This window comes from Aquila chrysaetos, chromosome Z (genome assembly GCF_900496995.4).
Source record: "Aquila chrysaetos chrysaetos chromosome Z, bAquChr1.4, whole genome shotgun sequence".
In the NCBI taxonomy this organism is placed as follows: domain Eukaryota; kingdom Metazoa; phylum Chordata; class Aves; order Accipitriformes; family Accipitridae; genus Aquila; species Aquila chrysaetos.
This window is the reverse complement of record NC_044030.1, coordinates 31,860,587-31,883,876: the sequence shown is the minus strand read 5'-3', so window position 1 is coordinate 31,883,876 and position 23,290 is coordinate 31,860,587. Positions and strand designations below refer to the sequence as shown.

The 23,290-nt window shown below is 40.0% G+C and overlaps 2 protein-coding genes across 12 annotated transcripts in view; one reads left to right on the top strand and one right to left on the bottom strand.

Moving 5' to 3' along the window:
* Positions 1-23,290, top strand: part of IDUA (alpha-L-iduronidase) — a 48,901-nt gene that overhangs the window by 4,884 nt on the left and 20,727 nt on the right. The gene's annotated exons all lie outside the window — the stretch shown is intronic.
* Positions 1,766-23,290, bottom strand: part of SLC26A1 (solute carrier family 26 member 1) — a 38,703-nt gene continuing 17,178 nt past the window's right edge. For 5 of the 11 annotated variants that reach the window (XM_030003803.2, XM_030003805.2, XM_030003802.2 and 2 more), the window contains 4 exons: positions 21,921-22,028; positions 19,000-19,082; positions 8,075-8,725; positions 1,766-6,722 (listed from right to left, as the gene is read on the bottom strand). In XM_030003803.2, coding sequence (XP_029859663.1) covers positions 5,202-6,722; positions 8,075-8,725; positions 19,000-19,082; positions 21,921-22,028 — 2,363 coding nt within the window. In that variant the 3' untranslated portion in view covers positions 1,766-5,201. Of the gene's footprint in view, positions 6,723-8,074; positions 8,726-11,228; positions 11,370-15,671; positions 15,881-18,999; positions 19,105-20,179; positions 20,320-20,517; positions 20,750-21,920; positions 22,029-23,290 lie in introns of those variants that run through there. The other 6 variants (XM_030003808.2, XM_030003807.2, XM_030003809.2 and 3 more) reach the window with 6 other exon arrangements.

Below are 23,290 nucleotides of genomic sequence, written 5' to 3'. Positions count from 1 at the left end.
TTAAACAGACTCATGCCCAGTGGAAAGAACTAAATACAGATGCCTAGAACAGGAGTGATTGGTCTGTGCGGAAAGACAAACCATAAAAACCCCATCAAAAGTTGTAATAGTTCTTAAAGTTCTGCCTGGCTCAGGCTGTTGCTGAGCTGAGCATATTTACAATCATTACAATTGACAGTGAGCATATTCACATCATTACTGCATCTGCTGTCCCAGACACAGGAGGATGGGAATTTACCAGTTTTAAGTCTTGGGAAGCAATGAGGGGAAGGAGAGCGCAAACTCCAGAAATGGGATGTGAGCAGAGGAGTAGTGGGTTTCAGAGTGTGCATTAGAAACAGGAGTTTTCTTCCTAGGTTTTAGGGTGTGCTTGTGTATTTAGGTTTGTTTGGGAAGGTGTTTGGAGGTCCTGCACACAGATGAGTATTGCATCTGTATGCCAGAGCTGCGTCTGTATGTTAGTCCATCGGTGAATATAGCAGGTAACACAGCTTCTCCCTCCCATCTTTCCCTGTGGAAGTTTCCCAGTAAACACCATTTCCTGTGCTGTGTCTCCCTCTCTTACTGGGCTATAGGTTTTGTACTCACTCTTGGCAGTGACCCAGCTCCAGCAGGGACAAGGACAACTGTCGCTGGTCACCACTGATGGAATCCCTGTCTTAGGGGTTTGTCCTGAGAGATGGCTTGGCTCTTTCAGGTTTCTGTAACCAACTGACTTACAGAAAAAACAGTGAGTACCTTTGAAAAGAAAGTAGCTACATCTACACTTAGAGGCCAAAAGGCCTCCTGGCAGCCTGTCTCAGCTGTGCCATGTGTTGGATTGGGCTTTCCAAATGATTGAGGGAAAGGAATGCGTCTGTCATGGATTCCGCTCAGCCTTTGTAGGGAGTGAGGCACTGAGTCCTTGGTGCAATCAAAATTCTGGGAGTATAGAAACTTAGCAGTCAAGCAAGAAGTCCCAGGAAAGCTGTAGTGCCTCAAGGGCAGGATTCTAACCCACTAGTCTCAATATTTAGCCCAGCTTTGACATGCAGAAATTAGAAACTTCGCTACTGTTTAGAACCAAGCTGAAGCTGCTCATTTTGCAAAAATGGGCATGTGTCAAAAACAAGAAGACATTTAAGTTGTGGAAGGACAGCCAGTGGACTGAGTGGCAGCAATGGTTTGGAAAGGGAGAGAGCATGGAGCCTGCAGACAAACATTGGGATTGAAAGAAGCAACAGGGGCAAGAATGCAAGTCTGAACAGGAGTTCAGTGCTGATGCTGAATTCTGTGCATGTGCAATTCTCTTCCTGAACCAGCAATTTCCAGAAGGACGTAAAGAGATTTAGAGTGAGAACCCTGTAACAGCAAAACTGTGTTATGTGATGGGGTTGGTGGTTGAGAAGACTTATTGGAAGGTGATGGTAGATGGTGGGTACTTGACTGAAGAGGAGCACTTACAGAAAACAGAGGACTAGGCGATACCACCACTGTGAAAGGCTGACAGATACGGGCATTGCTTTTCCTCACAGTTGTCCTATCTCTAAAAAGGTGCCATAAATGTTCCTTCCAAGAAGCAGATGTGCTCAAATAAAAGACTCCCACCTTCCCCTTCTCACTTCTATGATGGTCTTTCTCATTATGGCTTCCAATCCCCCAATGCCAACTGCATCCCAGTATTTTAGCCCTTTTCTAAGACAGCAAACCCACCTCTTATATTTTTCTTTATTCCAAGTTATCCTGTTATTTCACCACCCATGAAAGGATACCATGAGGCAAACTGTTTTCAAAGAACTGCTAGTTTTATTTTCCAACCAGAAGCACATATTTGTCTCTATGTCATGTGACAGGAATATGCATGGTTATGAGGGAATCTAACATGTCTTTCATGGACTGGACAGTCCACTGGTTCTTAGTTACCAGTGCCAATAAATACAGCCATTTTGACACCTAGACCACACATTCTGGCCATGCTGCACTAGTCAACAGGAGAGTTTGAGGTGAAGACTCCCAACTCTTTGCCCAGTGCCATGGGACCCACACAGTCCACAAGTTAAGAACCCTTTCCTCTTCTTGTGTAGCAGCACTAAAGTTTGTTGGATACATGATTTATACAAGGCACCACAGTGAAAAAAAATATAGTCAATCTACATGATAGATATAACATTTCCTAAAAGGCATATAATGATTTTATTTCAACATTGATATTAACCTAGCTGGAATTAGAAGCCCATCCCCAGCTTCTCTCCAAGTCACAGTACCCAATTCATGGTAGAACAGGACAGAAGAGAATCAGCAGTCTTTAACATTTTCAGTCTTCATACCCTTAATCTTGGTGTAACGCAGTATAGAAAACATAAATGTGCCAGAAAAAGGCTTGGTTTTTTAGTTACTTTTACATACTCCTTAGCAATAATTTACAGTCTCCCAGCACCCCTACATCATAGCACTGAAAGCTGTTCGCTTGCTGTGTTTGACATTGTCCTGCTCAACACCTTGATCATGAGCCAGCTCTGCCAATGAAACTGAAACAGAAAATTGTTCTCATGGTTTCTTCTGGTCAATAGTTTCTTCCTAGTAAAAGTCTTAAAGCTTACCCTGCCTCTTATGCAGAGCCAAGTTTCTTTGCTTAGGTATCCTTCAGTGCCATTCTTACAATAAATATGGTGAAAAAGAGACTTTTGACTAATTTCTCAGCCTGCTGGATAAGAGAAGGGCAGCCTCTCTTAATTTTTCTCCAGAGACTGTTGCAAGGACACACCTTCCATTGGAATCTCTCTTTCTTTTTTTCTTTTTTTTTTTTTTTCCTTTTAAAATGAGATTGATCTAGAATTAAGGCTATTTTTTTGCATTTTTTCCTTTATGTTCTCAGCTGGTAGCTTGACCCATAAAGTTAAAAGAAGTCTAGATTGCTGGGGTGTGTGTTCTTCTGTACTGAAACAATTTTATTTGACTTCCAATGACAGCTTGCTTTGGCGCAACAGCCTAAGACTATCTATATTGATATTGTCTGGCAGTAACTCATGTAAACCCACTTCCTCATGCTAGGCCCTGGAAGGACCTTAAAAGAGGTACTCCCTCATCAAAAAATGGTTACAAAGAAAAGCAGACACAAAGCAATACTTTGTCCTTGGTCTCTGCCCGTTTGCTTTTATGACAGAAAGAAGCAAGTCATACCAAGTCAGCAATTTAAAGAATAAGGTAATTAAATTGTTTTATGGCAGGAAAATTCTGCCAATGGTCAATCCTTTAATCTCCTGACAGACATTTCTGTCAGGTTTTACTGCTTGGGCAGTACTAACAGTGTGCAGCTGATACGCTTTTTTATAATGAGTGCATGAAAATGTTAGCATTGAATCACTTACCTAATTGTGCTATTCTCAGTCCCTGTGAAGACATTTTTTTATTTTGCCTTTTGGGAATGCACTGCTTTTTCTTTAACAAAATAGTTGCTCTTGAGAGCCAGACAGGCTCTGGGGCACCTGGAGAACCTCAGTTTGAGTGTTCTTTCATTCAGTGACCTGAAAAGTTGAAATAAGCAAGTCACATGATGTGTTGACCTGACTTTTTTTTTTTAAATGGCACAGTGGAGAAATGGCTTCTGCGTACATGGAACCTGTTTCTAGAGTCTGCTAATTGTAAGAGGCACAGCTGTGATAGAATTTCCTTCCATGCTTGGTGCTGTGTGTGAACCAGCCATGAATAAGGAGAGAAAGACAGGGCAGCTGTCCTACCTTTCATGCAGGTAATTATAAGCTTGAGTATGAGAGAGGATGTTCTGCCAGTGCCATGGGCCAGAACACTGAGTAGTAGCTGTGTTACAATCAAAATCTAAATCTGTGCTTATTTGTAAAGGGAGACTATGCATATGTAACAACACAACTGACTCTGGGGTTATCATTTGACACAAAGCAGAATGAACAGCAATTAATGCAAATTATTATAGAAAGTAACCCAGCCCTGGAAAACATGGTTTAGTGGACCTCAAATCAAAGAATAATATGATAGGAGGAAAAAAAAACCAACACCAAAATGTCTGTAGTATGTACAAACAGTGGTGGAATTTTTCCAGCATATAGGGTTACACAACTTACAAAGCGTTACTCCCTTTACTTGGCCCAGGTATGCTACTGTAAATCTTCATTAGCATTGTGTCAGAGAAGAGCAGCCAGGCAGTTCTGACTGACCCATCACTCCCCTTCTAGGCAGATCACAGATTTACCTTCCCACCCTACCTTCTTTTCTCCTGATTCTCTTTGCACCCAGGCAGGCAGTTGTAGGAGGAAAATGCTGTGCTGCATCACAGGTTTTATGTTTGATGGTCCTTATGTGTCCCTGAATTGGAGTTGCATCCGCCCACCAGAGGCAACTTATTTTTACAGGATGGTACAACTACCTGGGTGGCTGTATGACTGCCAGTTAAAGCCATTCATTTTTCTTAATCCTGTTTATCCTCTTACTAGTTATAAAATTGTGCATCAGAGTCATATTTCTTCCAGCATCATTAGGGTAACATTCAGTAACTAATTACCACAGATGGAAACCAATAACACAGGTGACACCAGCAATAATTTTTGGAAATGATAGTTTTGAGAGGAACCTGTGACGGATCATGGTTTCTTCTCTGTGGCAGGTTGTGTCACTAAGCCTGTGTAATCAAGGTGGAGAGACATGCTACATTCCACAATATTTTACACATTTTATTTGTATGCAGGCAGTGGGAGTTGTTTAGGAGCACACCTAGAATGATGGAAGGGGCAGGGCGTTTCAAGCCAGAATTTAAACCATTATGTGTCCAAGGTGCTAGATTGATTGCATTTTCATGGAGGTGGCTTAACCCTCTTAACACAAACCAGCCATTAAAGCACTGGGAGAGTCAGCTGGCACTGGGCAGACTTTCCAGCACAACAGTCGTACGACGTGTATGTTGGGTGATCATGGCACAAGGAGGAAGTCAATCCCAAACTGCCCTGTTGCACATCACCTGCATTTTAAAGTGAAGGTGCAGGTCATAATCCAACATGTTCCATCCTGGTCCTGGACTGCATCCCCAGTGGCTGTTCTATGTGGCATCTGACAAACAGTAGAGCTCTTCACGGGAGAATGGCTTGTAGGCCCATTGTTGTACACAGCCAACAGTGTGTCTGATAATTTAATTATTGCAAACTGCCCTTCCCCGTCTGTCACTTCTGTAGTGAGTCATCAAGGAAGACATGGGATTAAACTGAGCAATCTGCTGGAAGCTTTTGGTCTTTTGCAAACCGCACAGCATTATGTATACTGTAGAACAGCATTTCCTGCATACTTCCAAAATCTTTCCCAAAGTAACCTCCTCTTTTCAGAGAGTCTATCACTGAGGGATTGCAGCAAGCCAGGAGAACAGAGATGTTTAAGTCCTTGTAGTCTTTCAGGATTTCCTTTAGAGTATTAACTCCAGTGGTGTCCAAAAATGAGATGGAAGAGCAATCTACAACAAGGGCTTGGAAATCAATTTGCTTAGGAACTAGTTGCAGAGTGGTGTCTCCGATGCCCAGTCCATTAGCAGTTGTGTCACCTCCCTTTTTCAGATGCTGCTTTTCCTTCTTCTCATATTTCTTCCTTCTAGCAGCTTCTAGGTTAGGATCTAAGTTAGTCAATCTGTACAGAGACTTTAGGAAGTAGTTTCTATTTGCATAGTAAAGTGGGGCCTCAAAACGGAATATTTTGACCTTTGGAACAGAAGAGAGATTTTCATATTCTAAGTCATCCTCATAAAAGCTGGTGTCTTGGATCTGACCAAGCAGGGCTGTCCGTGGCCGCTGTGTTCGAACAATGATGCATAACATGGAGAAAACAATGCCAACTAACAGCCCTATTTCTGTGCTGATCAAGGCAGAGGCCGACATGGTAACAACCCAAACAAGTGTGTCCACCTTATTCACGTGGTACCGTGCTGGCACATCTCGGAACTTCCTTAGGGCTCCTCGGAGGCTGACAATGATGATACAAGCCAGGACACACTTCTGCAAGGAGTAGAAGAGAGGTGCCAAGAAAAGCAGCACCAGCAAAACCACCATTGCACTAATTACTCCAGAGACTTGAGTCTGGCAGCCTGTAGATGTTTTGACGAGTGTTTTTGCTAGAGCTGCACTGGTCGCAAAAGAGTGGAAGAATGAAGGAATGATGTTGCAGAACCCCACAGCAAACATTTCCTGATTGGCTCGGATGGTGTAAGCATATTTCTTTGCACACATTTCTGAAAGGGATACAGTGAAGACAAAGCTGACTATGGCAAGAGGCAAAGCATCTACAGCGACTCGCAGCATTAAGTTGAAATGTGGTACCTTGGGGGGAATAAATCCTGTTGGAATAGCTCCAGAAACACTGGATGCATACACTTCGTTTAACTTCCCGTAGTGTGACACCAGTGTTGCCACAACAATAACTACCAGCTCTGTGGGCAGAGGAAATTTCAGCTTATGCTTATACCGATCTCCCAGTTCCTTAGCAGTGACCAGCACCATGATACAAATGGCACTTGTGATGACATCACAAAGGTTAGCCTGAGAAATGTTCCGGAAAATGTTAGTCCAGGTAATAACAAGCATCCCATGCCCTTGGCTACGTGGGATTTTTATTCCAATCAGATACTTCACTTGAGCTGTTAAAATGGTTAAGGAAGCACCAGTTGCAAAGCCATCTAGTACAGACTCAGATAGGTACATAGATACGAAACCCAGACGAAAGATTCCCATTAGAACCTGAGGAGACACAGAAAAAAAAAAAGATAAGCCTTAAATGATGCTGCGAATAATTAAGTACAGGTGGGAGAGAACTAGCTGGAAGCAGATAGCATTTGCCTATTTGAATCTTAAAACATGAATTATCCTTTGATGTTTCCAGTCTGCTTTTAGTATGTGTGATTCCTTTTACTGTTGTGGGATACTAGAAACTCAAGAGGTGAATGAGGAGTTTGAGAGAGGGTCAATCAAACATTGGTCTGAAGTGAGTCTGCTGAAGTGGCTTCTCTGAATTTTACTTCCCACGCAAAAGAGCAGTGGATCCAAAAATGCTTCTGTTATACAAAAGCCAATTTTCTTTTTTCCCATCTTAAAGTGAACAAAGTTAAAACTTACGGCCATTGCTTTGTAAACAGAACTTGAATAACAACAGCTAAGATCCCTATTTTAGTGGCACTGTCATGTTAAACAGCTTTTAATTTTAGACCTGTGAACAGAAGGGAAAGCGGAGCACAAACAGCCTTTGTGGCATGCCTAAGGTCAGAGGTGGCAGAAGAGCTCACAAACTTCCCCAGATCCCAGGATACTGTCCTTAACTAGTTGCTTCTCCTTCCTTTGATGGCTTTGGAAAATATAGCTGCACAAGGGCATTTCGTTGTTCATAAATGTGACCTGAAATTTCTTAGTAAACAGGAAGATAGCTAGCTCTTTCATAGTTTATATATATACAATTAATAGGTAAGTATGTTCATCATGCTTCCTTCTGTGTTCTCTTGATATCCTTGTGATGGGCAGCATGTTAGTAAGTCTCAGAAAGTCCAGCATAGCCATTGTCTGAAAAGTATGTTAGTCAGTCTGTTTCACCTCTTGTCCTTTCTGCTTCTGAATTACCTTTGGACAGCAGTTTGGTAGAACATAGTACCCACTAGCAAAACACTGAGCAGCACATTCTGAACCTGCGTAGAAGTAGATGAGTGGGTCTGCACCTTTTTTAAAGTACCTAGGGAAACAGAATTATTTCTTCATTGTTGAAGTACGCAGCTACCTGGGAATTTCCATTATGGTAAGATCTGTATTGGATTCATGGTCCCATGAAAGCAGCAAGGCCAAGAGGCAGTAGAATATCAAAACAATGTTAATGGTCTTGCAGAAAACTCTTGTTTTACCTGTGCTTGCTAGTAGCTAAGAAAACTGCCTACCTCATGCTTTCTTTGAGGTGCCTACAGTTAGGCTTCCTGGAATAAACAGACCAAGGTGATTCAGGTGAACTGATGCTGTATCTCTCATTGAAAGAGAGTCAAACCAAAGCTTAGGTCATGCAAAGAAGCTTTAAGAACTTCATAACTTGCCTCTGAATGTCAGTAACCACTTACCTGATACACTCCAGCCACAAATGTCAAGGCTGTAGCAATGCCAATAGCATAGCATTCTTTTCCACACTCAGCATTCATCCCTGCGATTGTAAGGTTGAAGGCAGTTGTGTTGGACTGACTGTCATTCTGCAGAGAGCCATCACCCAAGGCTGGTGGGGCATCATCATTCAAGTCAAACCCAGCCAAGAGAAGTTCTCGGTCCACAACTTGTCCTACCATTAAGCTTATCAAGCTGAAAATGCCAACTGAGACATGACGGGATGTACCCATTAAGAAATAGATGATGTTGGCAAAGAATGATGTGTAAAGACTATAAATGGGCTTCAGACCTGCCAGCAGTGAGTATGCAATTGCTTGGGGCACCAAAATGATCCCAATCACTAACCCAGACATAATGTCCCCCCAAATATACTCTTTGCACTGGTACTTGGGAAGCCATCGTAAAACAGGAAGAAAGTCCATGACAAAGTTCTTTAGCTTCTTTGGGGTGCAGGAACAGCTCTTCCTCAGCTTAGCTAGCATGACTTCTTTCCTATTAATCTTGACATGAGTCTTTCTTTCCATGAGAAAGCAGGAAGAGGTGCTGTTTTCCATTCTGGTAGCCTCAAGTGGTCTTTCCATTGTCTCAGTGCTTACTTCATGTATGTGTTCCTGCAATGTGATGAAAACAGCTGTTAGGTTGCAGTTCGTGAAGTTTTTTTTTAGCACAGATACTTAATGCTGAAAGTTTGTCACCTGATTGTGCCTTTAAGGAAGTATCATCCCAACAAAAACATTACCACAGGGCTCCAGTGACACATAACACTAAGAAATAAATCTGCAGATTGAGCCCTTTCTTGCAGACATTTAAGAGTACATTCGATTGAATCCAGTTTGTTTTACTAAGGAAAAATGGAGTTAAATTAGTCATTTCTTTGTACAACAAATATTTCCATCAGCTCTTCTGAATGCTCCATCATAGAGGTCTCTGTGAATAGAGGCAGCACTTGATGGTGTGAAATAAACGCTTACTAGTGAGGTAGGCTATGGTTTTTCTAATAGTGCATCTGGTAGTCATTGATGTGGAACTGACTTGTGGTATAGTGATCTGTCACTGTAGCTGTCCTCAATGCACAGGAGAAAAATTTTGCTAGTAGAATCTGTAAAGCAGAGTTTTCTGGAGAGCAGCCATTTAGTCTTATGCAAAAATTTGTACACAAACCATTGATGGACTCTTAGAAGCTGCTACATAACATGAACCTGTTGAATTGTAGATTGTTTTGATGTGCAACTTCCATTAATTAATAAGCATATCCTCACAAATACCACTTTGACAACATATGAACCATGCACAATGATGGAGTCTGTTACCATCTCAGAAGAATGCTACATGTTAATATTTTCAGCTTTAAAACCATAGTTACCCTAGCTTTTCTCTCCGGGGAATAAGATATAACAAATAATTCTGTGGGCAGCAGAACAAACACAGCAATGTTTCCTGTGGTTCTCCTGCATACCAGTTTTCTGATACATAAAGACTGGGACAATTTGTATTCTCCAGATGGAGGTGCTTTTGGTGTCTCTTGTATCTATAAACACAACTGTTTTCACCAAACTCAATCTCTGCATTTTTACTCAATTGTCAAATTAAGTTGAAATTAGCATAGTGCATTCATAAATCATTTGGGGGTAGGGGGGGACATGACTCAGAGGCAAAACATGTAAGTGCCCTATCATAAACAGTGTAAAAGTAAAGATAGGAGCAGGAAGGTGGAAAATGTCAAACAGACTATGCCAAGTGGCAAATCTTGGCTTCTGGTTTGCAGTAGAAAGAAACAAGAGACTTCCAAGAGTGGATGCCCATATGTAAGTACTGGGAGATAAGGAATGATTCATATTGACCTAGAAGAAGAGAGTGTGTGCTAGTACAACAGTATGCAGAATCTCTAGGAAAGAACAACTTCTCAAGCCCAGCCTCTCCCAGTGCCATAAACAGCCAGGATCTCTGCAACAAAGCTTTTTGGTGCCAGCTGTGACATTGCAATATAATGTCAAAGCTTGTCTTCACTTACAAGTAAAAGCTGTTTCTTTCCTCTTTCAGTATCTAGAGACAGAAGCCATACCCATCAGCTTCCTAAAACTTGAAGTACACTCACTGGCACAATATTCTGTTGGTATATTTTAATGTTTTTAACAGTTAATGGTAAGTTTAGACTCTAGTGACAGAAGTCATCATTCTCTGTGTAAATTTCGTACTTTGTTGTTGTTAAGAAGAGTATTCTGATGTTTGGTAGCACCCAGTTAAAGTGTATAATTCTAAGCTGAGAAAAAACAAAGGGTTTATGAGTCCAACTGGAAGCATAGTTGATAAGCAAAAGAATAGATTACCAACAGCCTGTAAGCTTTTGATCTGTAGCACTCCAAATAGCGAGAGGCTTGTTATAAAGTCTTCTGTCTATCCTGCTTACAAATTTTTTTCAAGATTTTAACAAATACCTTTTGCCAGCAAATTGAAAACAATAAGAAGATATGTATCTGTAGCTAGTGCAAAAGTCTTAAACAAGTTGCCAGGTATTATTTTAAATGACACAGCATGATTTCTAAGGCCATGCAAAGTTTAACCACAACTTGAAACAGGATGTTTAAGTGTCACAGGTATGTTATTAATAATTGGGTAAAAGGGAGAAAAGAGATTATTGTTAGAGATGTGTGGACTGATTGTCCAAGTTGAAAATGACCTGCAGAGTAGTCTAAATATATTTCAAAAAATCAGTAGATTTCTACTCAACCCAATTACATTAAATAGTTGTTAGCTCCCACTGTATAAGTTTCTTTATGTTTGTAAGTCAGGTTTATTTCCATCATAAGGGAAAACTAATTACAATTTAATGTAATTATTTAGAAAGACTGATGGCTATTTTTTATCAGTAATGCCAAATTTACTTCAGACTCTAATGTACTGTGTGGTTATACTAGGCAAGATCTGCTTGGACAGGAAATGGGTTGGATCTAGTCTTTGTTAGAATGCAAAGGGGAGAGAAAAGATAAAAGAAGTTACAACACCAAGAGAAATACTTAAGAACATATGATTAAAGTTTACCAAATACAGAATGCTAGCCACTGTAATAAAGACACTAATTTTTAAGATGCAAAACCCCAACACTTCCTGTCTTACCTAGATTAGTTGGAGAATGAGAGGCTTGTGCATGAGGACAGCAAGTCCTGTTTGAATGCCACCCACTTCTTACAGCCAAGTGAATTCAGACAGCCAAGAAATAAATACAGTGCCCTTGTTCTACATACTTAAAAGCTAGTGGGCAGTTCAATATCCAATGAGTGCTTTTGATAGGCTACATAAAAAAGATTTCATTGGCTTCTGTACACTAGGCTCATATATTTAATTGTACGGTTGCTGTCTGCCTTTCTCTAAACTCACACAATTTACTTGCAAGTAAATTTGTATTTACAAAAAAACCCCCATTAAAATTCATACCTATGCATTGTTTGTGCAGCTTCCTGAGGGATGATAATAGTTTTTAATACATAAGATATTCAAATACAATTTCTCTGGAAATCTGTTAAGAGATCTTGTGTATGAATGATAATTTAGTAATATATCTCGGCTGTACTGCCTTACTGGATAATCAGAATAGTAGCTTTTTGTAAAAGCCAACAACAAAAAAGAAAAGCTAGTATGGTAAAGCATGTATCTTTTCAGCAGTTTTGATGCATTTTAGACAAAGGTCAAAAAAACCTTCCTGGTGGAATAAATTTGTTCATGCTAAAACACAGCCAAATGCTGACAGGAGGTCGTTTTCTTCAATTCTTTTTTCTCCTGAAAATAAGGGTTTCCTTCCTATAAATAACCATTTATTCTGCTAGATAAGTTTTCAGAATCCATGTCAAATGAACATGCTAGCTGTAAAACACTCAGCTCTAAAACGATGTTATTGTTTCCAGACACTGTTAATGTTTAGAGTTTAATTGTTGCTTTTAGAACATAGTAAAGCCACACCAAATAATGGAAGGGATGCTGTTACCAGCAAAACATTTTTCAGCTGTGTAACCCAAGAATTCTGAGGCTGTGATGCCTGTAGCTCAGTAATAACTTAATTGCTTCACCTGAAGAAAATGGGATTCCACCATGGCTGCATGCTATCCCCTGTACATTTGTGCAGACTACCAGTGAGCTGGGAGCTTCCAAGGCTCTTGCCATCTCTAAAGACAGGAGGGTGGAGAGCAAATCTGTCTACTCCTGTGCACATAGGTAGACTCCAGCCTTCTGATTCTGGCACTGAGATACAACACCATCCTTCCACAGTGGTAATACTCAAGCAATATTCAGGAGCCTTAGGGGTGTTAGTAAATAGATTCCTCTACTGGCTCGCCACACTGACCCATTTTCACCTCAGCCCATACTAAGTGGTTTATAAGAAAAGGGACAACCCCTATTTCAGGCACCCCCTCACTCCCCAGAGCTTCACAGAACATAATGTTTGCATTTTATTCAAGTGAAGGCTTCCCATCACTTGCTGAAAGAGCTGTTCTTAGCAGGGATGTGCAGATGAAGCAGCATATAGCATAGAATATGTCTACCCATTGCATTTGACTTTGGTATTGGAACATTCTCAGCTGTTTAATACAAGTGAAAGTTACTTGCATGCACATTCATATACATATGTATCATCCATATCATTACAACAAAAAGTAGCCTTGGTTATTTTTAATTGTATTTTGATGTTTGGAATCTTCACAGTTAAATTTTTTCAAGTTGCCCTTGACTGCATGAGCAAAAGCAAAAAGCTTCACCCCCCGGCCTCGGCTTGAGCAGAACCACTTATTCTTTCAGGTTAAATGCAGTGACTCAGTTTGTCTTGTGAAAAAGAGAAACAAAGCAAAGAACCATTCAAGCCAAACAAACGGCTGACTTTCCAACTGGCGTTAGTCCCACCGTTCTTCCTGTCTTTGTACCATGCCACTGGCCTGACAAAGTCTCTCTGCAGGGAAGGAAACATTTATCACAACACTTTCAGTGGGATTTCTCTTTGCAGATTCCTTGGCAAACAGTTTCTGCTGGTATACATGTAACCATTCTGGCTGGATGAGTTGTTCTTTGTGAAACAACACAACCCCCAAAAACCTTTATTCTGATGCATCCTTTTGTCTCCCCATCCTGATTGTCCACCAGAAAATCTGAAGCTGTATCTCTAGAATGCCCAAGAGGGATTAGGCACAGTGAGCCTGCCTCTGTGAGCCTGCCTCTCTATGCTAAGAGATCTCTTAAATGCTCTATTTGGGGCAGAAGTCAGACAGTGTATCACAATTCTATACTAGAATCAGTCACTCTTGCTTAAATAATGATTGCAAGTGTAAGTTAGGATAGAGCCCTTTATATAGTTTGAGCTATGTGATGCTTGCAGTTTTGTCCATGTTCGACCTATGAAAAATCAGCTGAAAACTGATGTGGGTAGAACAGGTTTTGTATTTATCATCTGAAGTTTCATTGTATTTTTGTTGCATAAATCACAGAAAAACATGAGAGACGTCAGTTTAGCTAAGCATTTGATTTAAACACTTGTTAAACTGTTCATGTTACTCATCTTTCATATCAGCAACCTTTTCTGCCTGTAAGAAACCTCTCTTGGTCTCTAATGGCTATAATTACATTACTGTTCTGGTTTTGATCATAACACAGTTCTGAAAAAAATCCCTGGTTAGCCTCATTTACAGTGCATCGATTCAATGCACAGAGGCATGTTACGCTTGCAAACCAGACTTTTTTCAGAGGAAAGTACCCAGAAGCTCCATCCCACTGCACTCCCTTTATGGTGACATAAAAACCTGAGCCAGCAATTGTTCTTTGGACAGATCTGAACAGATGTGGTGAGGACATTTAGTCTGTGGGGCCTGACTAGTCTGAAATCAGATCCCCTGAAATGCATATAATATAATACTGCTTCAACACCTACTGCTTTGGTTTATTAATCTGCTTTTTTTGTGCAGAATTACTTACACATGTCAACATAACCTATGAGTTTTAGAAAGGATCAAGTGACAAAACAGAACAAGTGAAATGAACATTTCTCTCTGTCTTGTATAAGCTATTGTATTTTCAGCTTTAGAGCACCAGGACCTAGATGTACTTGGAAGCAGACTTAAGCAAGGTGCCAGCAACCAAAACCATTTATTTAAACACTGACTTAGCAAGCTTACAGCCTACAGGCAAAGAACATCACAGTGCTTTTTAGGAAAATAATGTGAAACATGATGGGCTCAGTTAGTTTTTTACTGTATCTGGAGAGCATACTGTGGCTTTAAAGCATTTTCCTGTTGAGTTTCAACATTATGCTAATCCAAAAGTGAAAGAGGAAAAAATACTATGGTTTACTGGTCTCTGTGAGTCAGGAAAGCCAGAACATTAGTCTAAGTCATCTACAAATTAACACTCCTACACTAAGGAGTTACTTTGAGTCAAGCAATCTTTTAGATTTGTGTGTTTCTAATTAAGATCTCCAATTCACAACTTCTCCTTCCAACTATAAGTTGATCTATGATTTCCAAGGCAAGTTAGGCTCTTTTTCAAATGTCTGCATTCACCAGCAGCTGTGATTCAATTAATATTTTCCCAAGGATTCTCAGTCTAGTGTCCCAGTGAGTAAGATAACAGCCACTGACTTGTAACAATCCCAGAGGTGATGAGCAGGCTACAATAGAACCCACACAGTCAGCCAACAGCTGTTGTTAAGGCTGGCCCATCACATCGTATTTGACAATGATCAGACCTTGGAAATAATGATCAAATAGTTTCACTGGTTCTCCAGGAACTGGTTTTATTCAGGGGTTCCAGAACATGCCAGTCAAAATATTGGCATGCACTTGAAGGCAAGACAGCGTTATTCTTCTGGAGAGGCTTAGGGCTTGACCACTAAAAAGACATTTTCTGTGGGGTCAAAGAGCATTCCTAAAAATCAGACCTCCTGCTTTTGGAAAGGTAGCTGGTCCAAAGTGAAAGTCTGTTTTTTAAAAAAAAATTTCAAGACAGCTTTCCAAGACCTTAGTCATCAGTCACAAAGCTAAACACTAAGCTCTGTTTTCTGCCTTGTGGTTTTGCTGGACTTTGTCTAGTCACATTAAGCTGCTGTAGAGAAAAACAAATTGATACCCCATTCTCATGTTCTTTCCTGTTACCTTCCCTGGTATCTTGGGTTTACTACACACAATAAGGACAATATTTTGGAAACGCTCTTTGAGATTTAATCACTAAGAAAATGCTCAGTTTTAATAAAAATGTAATACTTTGAGAACTAGACAAGCTTCATATAGGCCACTTTACTTAAGTGCAAATAAAAACTAGCCAAATGGCTAGTCTTGAACTCTTAGACCAGGGTTTGCAGGAAAGATTACTTCCATACCAATTGTAGATGATTACATGTTTTACAACCTTTGTCCAGTATCTACCTTGTAAGCAATATTTATGAAGAACAGAATAATGACAAAACTTAAAAAGCAACACCAGTGTGCAAAATAACTGAAAAGAGGCAGTTTTGCACCTTTGAAAACAGGCAAAGAACAAATAACACCTGAGTTCAGAGGTGTGGCAGGGAGGCAAATCTCTTACCTGGATAGCTTTTTGACAGGAATGTTCAGCTCTGGTTTTGCACGTTGGAATGAATGAAAGTCTTCAGTCAAGCATTGCTCTATTTGCATAAAGGATAATTATTAGCTAAATATTCCTCAAAGGAAGAATGGGTAGCTATAGAATCTTGAGCTTGCTGCTTGGTAGTGTGTTGTCACTTGTACTGCTCTGAAAACTTGGATATATATGCAGCACTCGCTGAGGATTTGAGTTTAAATAGTGCATAAGATTATTAATTAACTAACGCTGATCCAAAAATAATGCTGAGTTCAGGCTAGCACATCTCTGACCTTTGAAGCTGCTTCTCATCTGAGATTTGATCTGGTTTATGCATCCTCATACAGCTTTTGATTTTACATATTCAAGGTGTAAGAATAGAACTGCAGTTCTATTCTGCACTGAGGTTTGTGCATTTTGCAGGCTGGAATAAGTACTGTTCTGCTCAGCACATAGGATGGGACTGCTGGAGGTCAGAGTTCCATTCCTACACGTCAGCGCATTCAGATCAGAAGATCTCTGTTGCTTCTGTGTAAATCAAAGACTGTAAAACATAGGCAAATCAGCAGGACAAAGACTGACTTTCCGTTCATTCTTTGTGAGGTATATAAATAACCAAGTCCTTTCTCTGTTACCTTAGCTCTTTGGATAGGTGCAGACCTATCCAGATGACAATCATCCATCTCCTCCTCTCAACAAAGGTGATAGGTAATGTTTAATGGTTACTAGGCAGTGTAGATTAACAGATTGGGCACAAGGCCAGGACTCACAGAAACTGCATTCAGTTGGCCTACAAGCTAAGGGATGAGATGTGTATGTTTCTCAGCCAAGGAAGAACATCAACATGCATGCAATAAGAATTTGAGATGGGAAGTGCGAGGCCTGAAAAAGGCTGTGTTGCTGGATAAACAAAGATGGTTCCTCCTTCCCTGCCAGCAGGAGTGCTTGCATCGGGGTGCAGTGCACAAGCATGTCTACAGAGGGCCAGGTTCCAACATCATCTTTTATCCCAGCACAAAAAGTTGCTTGCTGCTCTTCAAAAATAAAAAGAAAACGTGAAAATTATGGAAATGAAAAGTCAAAACACCACCATGAGAGTGGAACAGAAAGGGAAGCTCATCTCACCTCTGTGATGCTAAACTAGTCATGGATTCTTAAAACTACTGGCTGTTACCAAGAACTCAAACTAGGTGACAGTAGTTGTGACATTCTAATCCCAAAAGCTAAAGAAGGTAATTTAAGTCTTAGTAAAATCCTCTTTCTGGCCTCTTTCCTGTAGAAAGTCTTGTCAAACATTCCTGTCCCTTTGCCATTCCCAAGGTAGCTCTTAGAATAAAAGGGAAGCAGTAGTGCACTTAATCTGCATAATAAATTTTGCACACTGGTGGCAGTAAGATAGTGTGTCTCCTTGGTCTTGTGCACCACAGAATAGAAAATGGCTTTATTACTTCTCTTAATTTCTTTTCAGGCCTGTGGTATTTCTTTCTTGAAGATAAAGTGACTTAAACTCAGTCTCTCGAATTTGCCCTTTCATTCATTTTACTACCTAATTCTTAGAACCAAGAGTCATCTTCTCTAATGACCTCTTAAAATGTGCATGCCATCTGCTTCAGGACCAAATTAAGCTTGCCTACTCTGTTCTCCTTTACATGTTTCCAATATTTGGAAACTCTGTAACTTCTAGTATTTGCAATCCTAGCATTTGCAGAATAATTGGGGTTTGCCCCACTTAACATTTTTTTGAAAAAGACCTCTCTGCATTTCTCTCCAACAGCACCTTTCCCAATATCAGGCTCCTAAGAGTACTACAGGATGTTTAGGTTATCACTTGACGCCTACCATATACAGTGGGTTGTAACTTTGTTTTGCCTCAAGCTAGCCTAAAAATAACACTTTCTGAAATTTTGAAAGAAAGACATTTCAAATTATAATTTTGAAATATGTGAACACTGTTTAGGCACAGCACCATTCAAATGAGGCTAAATACCTCTGGACAGGACAATTCCAGGTGGGGAAAAAGTGACAAAATGAAGCAGTCTCTTATTCTGTCTCTAGGAGTTGTGAAAATAATCTAGTTTTGAAGAAACTACATTTTGTGATGAACAAGCTTTAGTTAACATACACAAGTACTGACAGCAAAAGGTTCATCAGTGCTTAGTTATGGAGATGCTAGTTCACACTCCATAGCTTGAAGCCATTCATCAAGGCTTCAGGCCAGCAGTAATTCTGAGTGGGCAGCTCCTGGCATCCTGGTTGAGTTCCACTGACACTAACAAAGCAGGACTAAATTCTAGAAGGACTGCCCTTCCATGTCAAATGCTCAATTGTGTATTTAAGAAACAATGGTAATTGGCCAAAATAACCAAAAGATGTGCTACAATGAAACACCTGTCTTTAAGAATAGAAAGTACATTAAAAAAAAAAAAAAAGGTGACCATTCACCAGTAATTAAGAGTTTACAGATGATTTTCCTTTGTGTGACTTGCTGTTTATCCTTATGAACAGATGCCTAATATTAACTGGATTAAGAACTGCAAAAGGTTAAAAGCGAAATCTACCTGAGGGTATTTACGAAATAAATGCTGTGAAGAGATAAAATGTATTTAGCTTTGTTGACACATTTACTTGAGGCTTTCAGAAGACTTCAGAACAATTCATGACATTACTACATACAATTCATATCTGGTAACCTAATTATAAATTAGTCATACAGGGAAGGTTAATCATAGAATCATAGAATCATAGTTAAAAGTATTTGTTTACTGGGCTACAATCAATAATATCAAATCTTCAAATGTACATAGTGCAAATGTAATAACCTTGTTCTTCCTTCTGTGCAAGTGTTTGAAGTTCATAAATTCAGTGAATTATGAAAAACACTTAAGCCTAATGTCTGCATTATTTAAAATGCCCTCATGCCTCAATTAGTCTACAATTTACCTTTATACCATAGTGACCTGGTGATGTGCCTAAGAAGCACACATTTGGTTGCTGTTTAATGGGAAAGATGGGAGCACTGAAAATACGCATCCACTCTTTTAATAGCCCGTATGTGCTATGCCTAACATTCCTTCTCTAGCTGTGGCAAGTGTCCAGTGCAGCTGGAAATGATGTGTCTACAGGAGGGGAGAGACATGTTATTAATTAGCTTTTTAAAAAAAAAAAAAAATCTGTAGTCCCTGCTGGAGGAGAAACTTTGAGATCTGCAAATTTCAGTGCAAATGTATATATTTGAAACTGAGTAAGACCACCCTTTAGTGCGAATCCCTCCTGTTCCCCACTACAAACATAGAACCAATTGATTAGCACTTACCAAAGGCACAAAGTAGGTGCAGTAGTTCCACAGCAGATTTCTTATCAGCACACAGTAGCACAGTTCCTCAGGAGCACAGCTTTCTACAAGAGCAGATTAGAAATTCTGTTGTGATATAGTTTGGATCTGTCCAATGATATTACTCCAATGGTGTTTACAGTGAGATAACATAAATAAATAGTAGCAATGGAAAAAATCTTTGTCCTGTAGAGTGTAATCACAGGTAGAAGGTAAGCTTAAAATCTTTATATTACAGGGGCTGGTAATCTCTGCCTTCTTACTCATCCCTGCTACTCTGTTCTAATAGAGCCACTTGTACTATGTGGAGATCAAATAGAACTGCAGTCCTGACTTAGCTTTAACAGTTTCAGAGGTTTTGTATACTTACTTCAATTAGACAAAAAAATACTCTAATGTGTTAAATGGAATTAAGATAGGCACTGTGTGGAACTGTCCTTACACACAGTGTTGAGCTGTCCATGGTCATTAACGGAGTTGTGTCCTTTGAAAAAGGATTTTTATTAAAACACATCATGGAGGGTGCTTGGTTAATCTTATGTCTAGGAAGACTTTACAGACCTTCAGCTGCCATTGAGCGTAAAATGTTTGAGCTTGTCTGCCTCGTAAACAAAACTGCCTGTTGTTTCATCCCTAAACAGCCAGAACTGTGGAACCAAAACCTGCTTATTGATTAGTTTAGGATGAATGCTACTACTGATATTTGTAAATCTTAGAGGCAAATTTGCTGTGGCAAGGATAGTCTCTCAGGAATACTGAAGCTTCTTCACCCATTCCTTGCATTCATGTGTAATCTTAAATGGATATTCAAAACCCATTTCTATATGCAAAGAAAATAGAGGATTTCTTACTGCACTGTGAGGTAAATTTTCATGTTTCATAAGCACAGAATATAATGCACTTTTATTCTCAAAAGGGAGGTATTTTTCATATTAGTGGAAGTTGTTTGGGGTGGGGGGAGGAGGAAGAAAAAAAGGTTATACATGAACATGGAAACCATGGAGTAGAAGAGCTATCACTGCCATATTTAATAATACATCACTAGCCTAAACTGTAATGCCAAAACCAGATTCAGAACAGAATTATCAGCTCTCAGTTTGGAGAGACATGTAGGTTTGCATCTCATTGAAAACTGTCTGTAAATGCAATTGGTTGGTTTTACCTCCTTAATTGTAAGAGGTCTTGCTATATTTTACATTCAAGAACCAAGAGCAGCCATTTAGAGAGCTGCTCTTTCCAGATTGGGCTATAGTGCTCATTTGTCAGTTCTGAAGTATTCAGAAACCACTCATGGCAAAAATGCTGCAAGATTAAGAGCAAGACTGTGGAGGACATTCATTTTGCCTTTTCACCATCATAAGTAATTAAACATCAGTAAATTAGGAAATGAACTTGGTATCATTTGACCTCTTCTATGTTTCATTTTGCAAAGAAGTGATATATTCAAGTTAGACATACAGTTGCCTGTGGGCAGGCAAGGATTGATATAGAAAGACACACCTGAAAGTACATCTGCCATGCAGATAGATCCAGGAGCATCTGGACTTCATCAGACACCATGTGCTATCTGCACTTTAGACATTAGAGAAGTACATCAGCTGAGAAGTCTAGCTGCAAATCTTCACACCTTCAGTATTTAGCTCCATGTTTTTCTTTTCTTAGACTGTTTGTTAGTTGTCCCATTACATGCTCCTCAATACAGATTTCACCAAGTGGAAACAAGTTTTGAGAACTGTAAGATGGAAAAAGTTAAATACTGTGCATTAATGCAAAATTTCAGGTCCAGTTACAGCATGTGAGTGGACCCTGTGAGGAACCTGAGTGCTTGCAAGATGTACAGAGCAGACTAGGAGCATTGTTGAATTTGGTTCTTGTTGCATATTTGGCAGCAGAGAGAGCAATCATTCCAACTCCTTGTTGTGATATTACACAACAGTAAATAAGCTACGTCCTATGCTGTAGTTGGATTCATGTAGTTTTGGACTATATTTCCACATAGAGTTAACAGGCAAAAGAATAGAAGGAGCATAAACAGAAAATAAAGATGTGAAAATGAAGGAGTGACAATAACAGTACTGTGAAATGAAACCAGTAAGTCAAATATGTACCATGGAGACCCATTACTGAAGGTGCAGTATTAGGCTGGGTGCTTGAATTAGAATGCTGGATGCATACAGAGAAGAGTTCTGCTGCTGCTTAGAAAGAAAAGTTCAGTGACAGCTTTCCCAGGCAGTGCCAAAAGGAGTTACATGCTTGAAGCAAGCTAGTTTTAGCACTTGGTCATCATTCCTCTTTGTGCATCTGAAAAGTCACCCTTTCATCTTCAGTATGGATTTAGTCTCCCTATCCCCTCTTTGCACAACTTTTGCTTAGAGATGACATTATTTGAAGTTCCATCATCAAGGACAACATAAAACCACAATGAATATTTTACTTGTAGCCATGGGTTATGCAGGAGGAAGTCACTTCCATACATCAGACTCGATCAGAAAGGTGACCTCTAGCAGCCCAGCTCAAATACAGTGACTGAGCCTATCTTTCAGTCACTGACTGAGCCTTTAAATTTGTAGTGAAGAATCAGTCAAAAAGCATTTCTGCTACTGGATTGGCTGTATCATTATTTGATTACTTCCCTTCGTAAACTAATGTAGACACAACAGATCTCAACAAGGGGTCACAACAAGATCTCACAACAGCCTAAATTATCTGTGCCTAGATGATCTGATGGATATGTTTGCATGTCTGAAGAGGCCAGATACTAAAATACCTTATGCCTTTGCCTAAATGCCTATGCTTTCGTAACCTGTTTTCCCTTTTACATCTTGAATTTGTTTTAAAAGGGAGGAAGTGGGGGAGGAAGAGACACAACAGTCTAACAATATTTTCCTAACAAGCTAACTCACCTCGGCACAGGAAGCTGTTGATGCTTTGTCTGCCTCTCTCTCTCTTTCCCCCACACACAGCACGCTCATTGCTGAAAGAAGGACTGAGGCTGTGCTCACAAAAGCAGGCTGAGTAAGAAATGGAAAATCATAGGCCGTGATTAGCATCGGCTTGAAAGCATTCATTGTTTGCTTGCGCTTCTCTGCATGTGAGTTTTAGCCAGATCACAACAAGGATTTTGCAAGTTGCTTTGCAAAGTAAAGATCAAATAACGCTGATTTCAAAGAGGAAAGAAGCTAATTAAGATGCTGTATAAATCAAAGTCAATTCTATTTTTATGTATTTAAAAAAATAAAAAGATTCAGCTGAGTGCACAGCCTCCTGGCTGGCTTGTAGAAGAGGCAGTGATTTCCAATAAATAACAGATGTTCTATTTTGCATTTTTGAAGCCAGTTTGTTCCTAAACCACAAAGATTCATACCCGTCCTCCTTTTTGCGCATGTATCATGCTGGTTGGTTGTGTGGATGGATTAACTGTGACAAGCTGTGACATCAGCAAGGGCTGGATGCTGCCTGGCTGTGTGGTTTTGTAATGCATCCTCCCATTACTGCCAGGCTGACTCATTCATGCTATAGGGTGAGTGAATTATGTGTAGTATGGGCCCAGCATAGACTGAAGTCTTCAGCATTGTGCTTCTGTGCAGAAGCTGTGGCATAATTGTCAAACAAGCAGATTTTTCAGTCCCTGCTTACACAATTGATATAGCTGAGAAGCAAATGCAGAGAAGTATTAATGCTAATAAATAAACCCGGAAGTGATAAAATATGCCAGTTCTTTAGCATGTGTGCAGTAGTCTTTGGCCTTGCAACTTTGAAAAAGCCCCTGAATGAAGTTTTTGGTCTGCAGAGCATGTGTGAAAAGCACAGGCTGTGTTTTGCATGGGAACTGCCAGGGGGAAAGAATCAGTGTCCATGAACCTGCAAAAGGTCAAGTGATCGTGGTTATTTTGGGATATGGGGATTTCAGGGAAGGGAGCCTATTTACCATACCTGTAATGATCATAGGAAGCGAGAGCAAGTGGAGCAAGGACATGGTAGAAGCAGCTCTGGTGTGAATGAGAACTGTATTACCAGCTTCCACTGAATTCAGAAGGGGGAAGTGTTGTTTATTAATAATGCAGGAGCCTGCTGATTTCATAGTTATTCATTAAAGATCTTGTGCTTAAACCTGACGTACCAATCTAGTAGGGTTTTTTTGGTTGCCACTGAGGAAGCCTGGAGCAGTAACTACTGAGAAGGCAGCCTCTGGAAAGGTGAAAGGTGAAGGGCTGTTCTGCCCTTCACATACTCTGAGGTATCATTTCCATAGTGCTCACAGTCCCTTAGGACC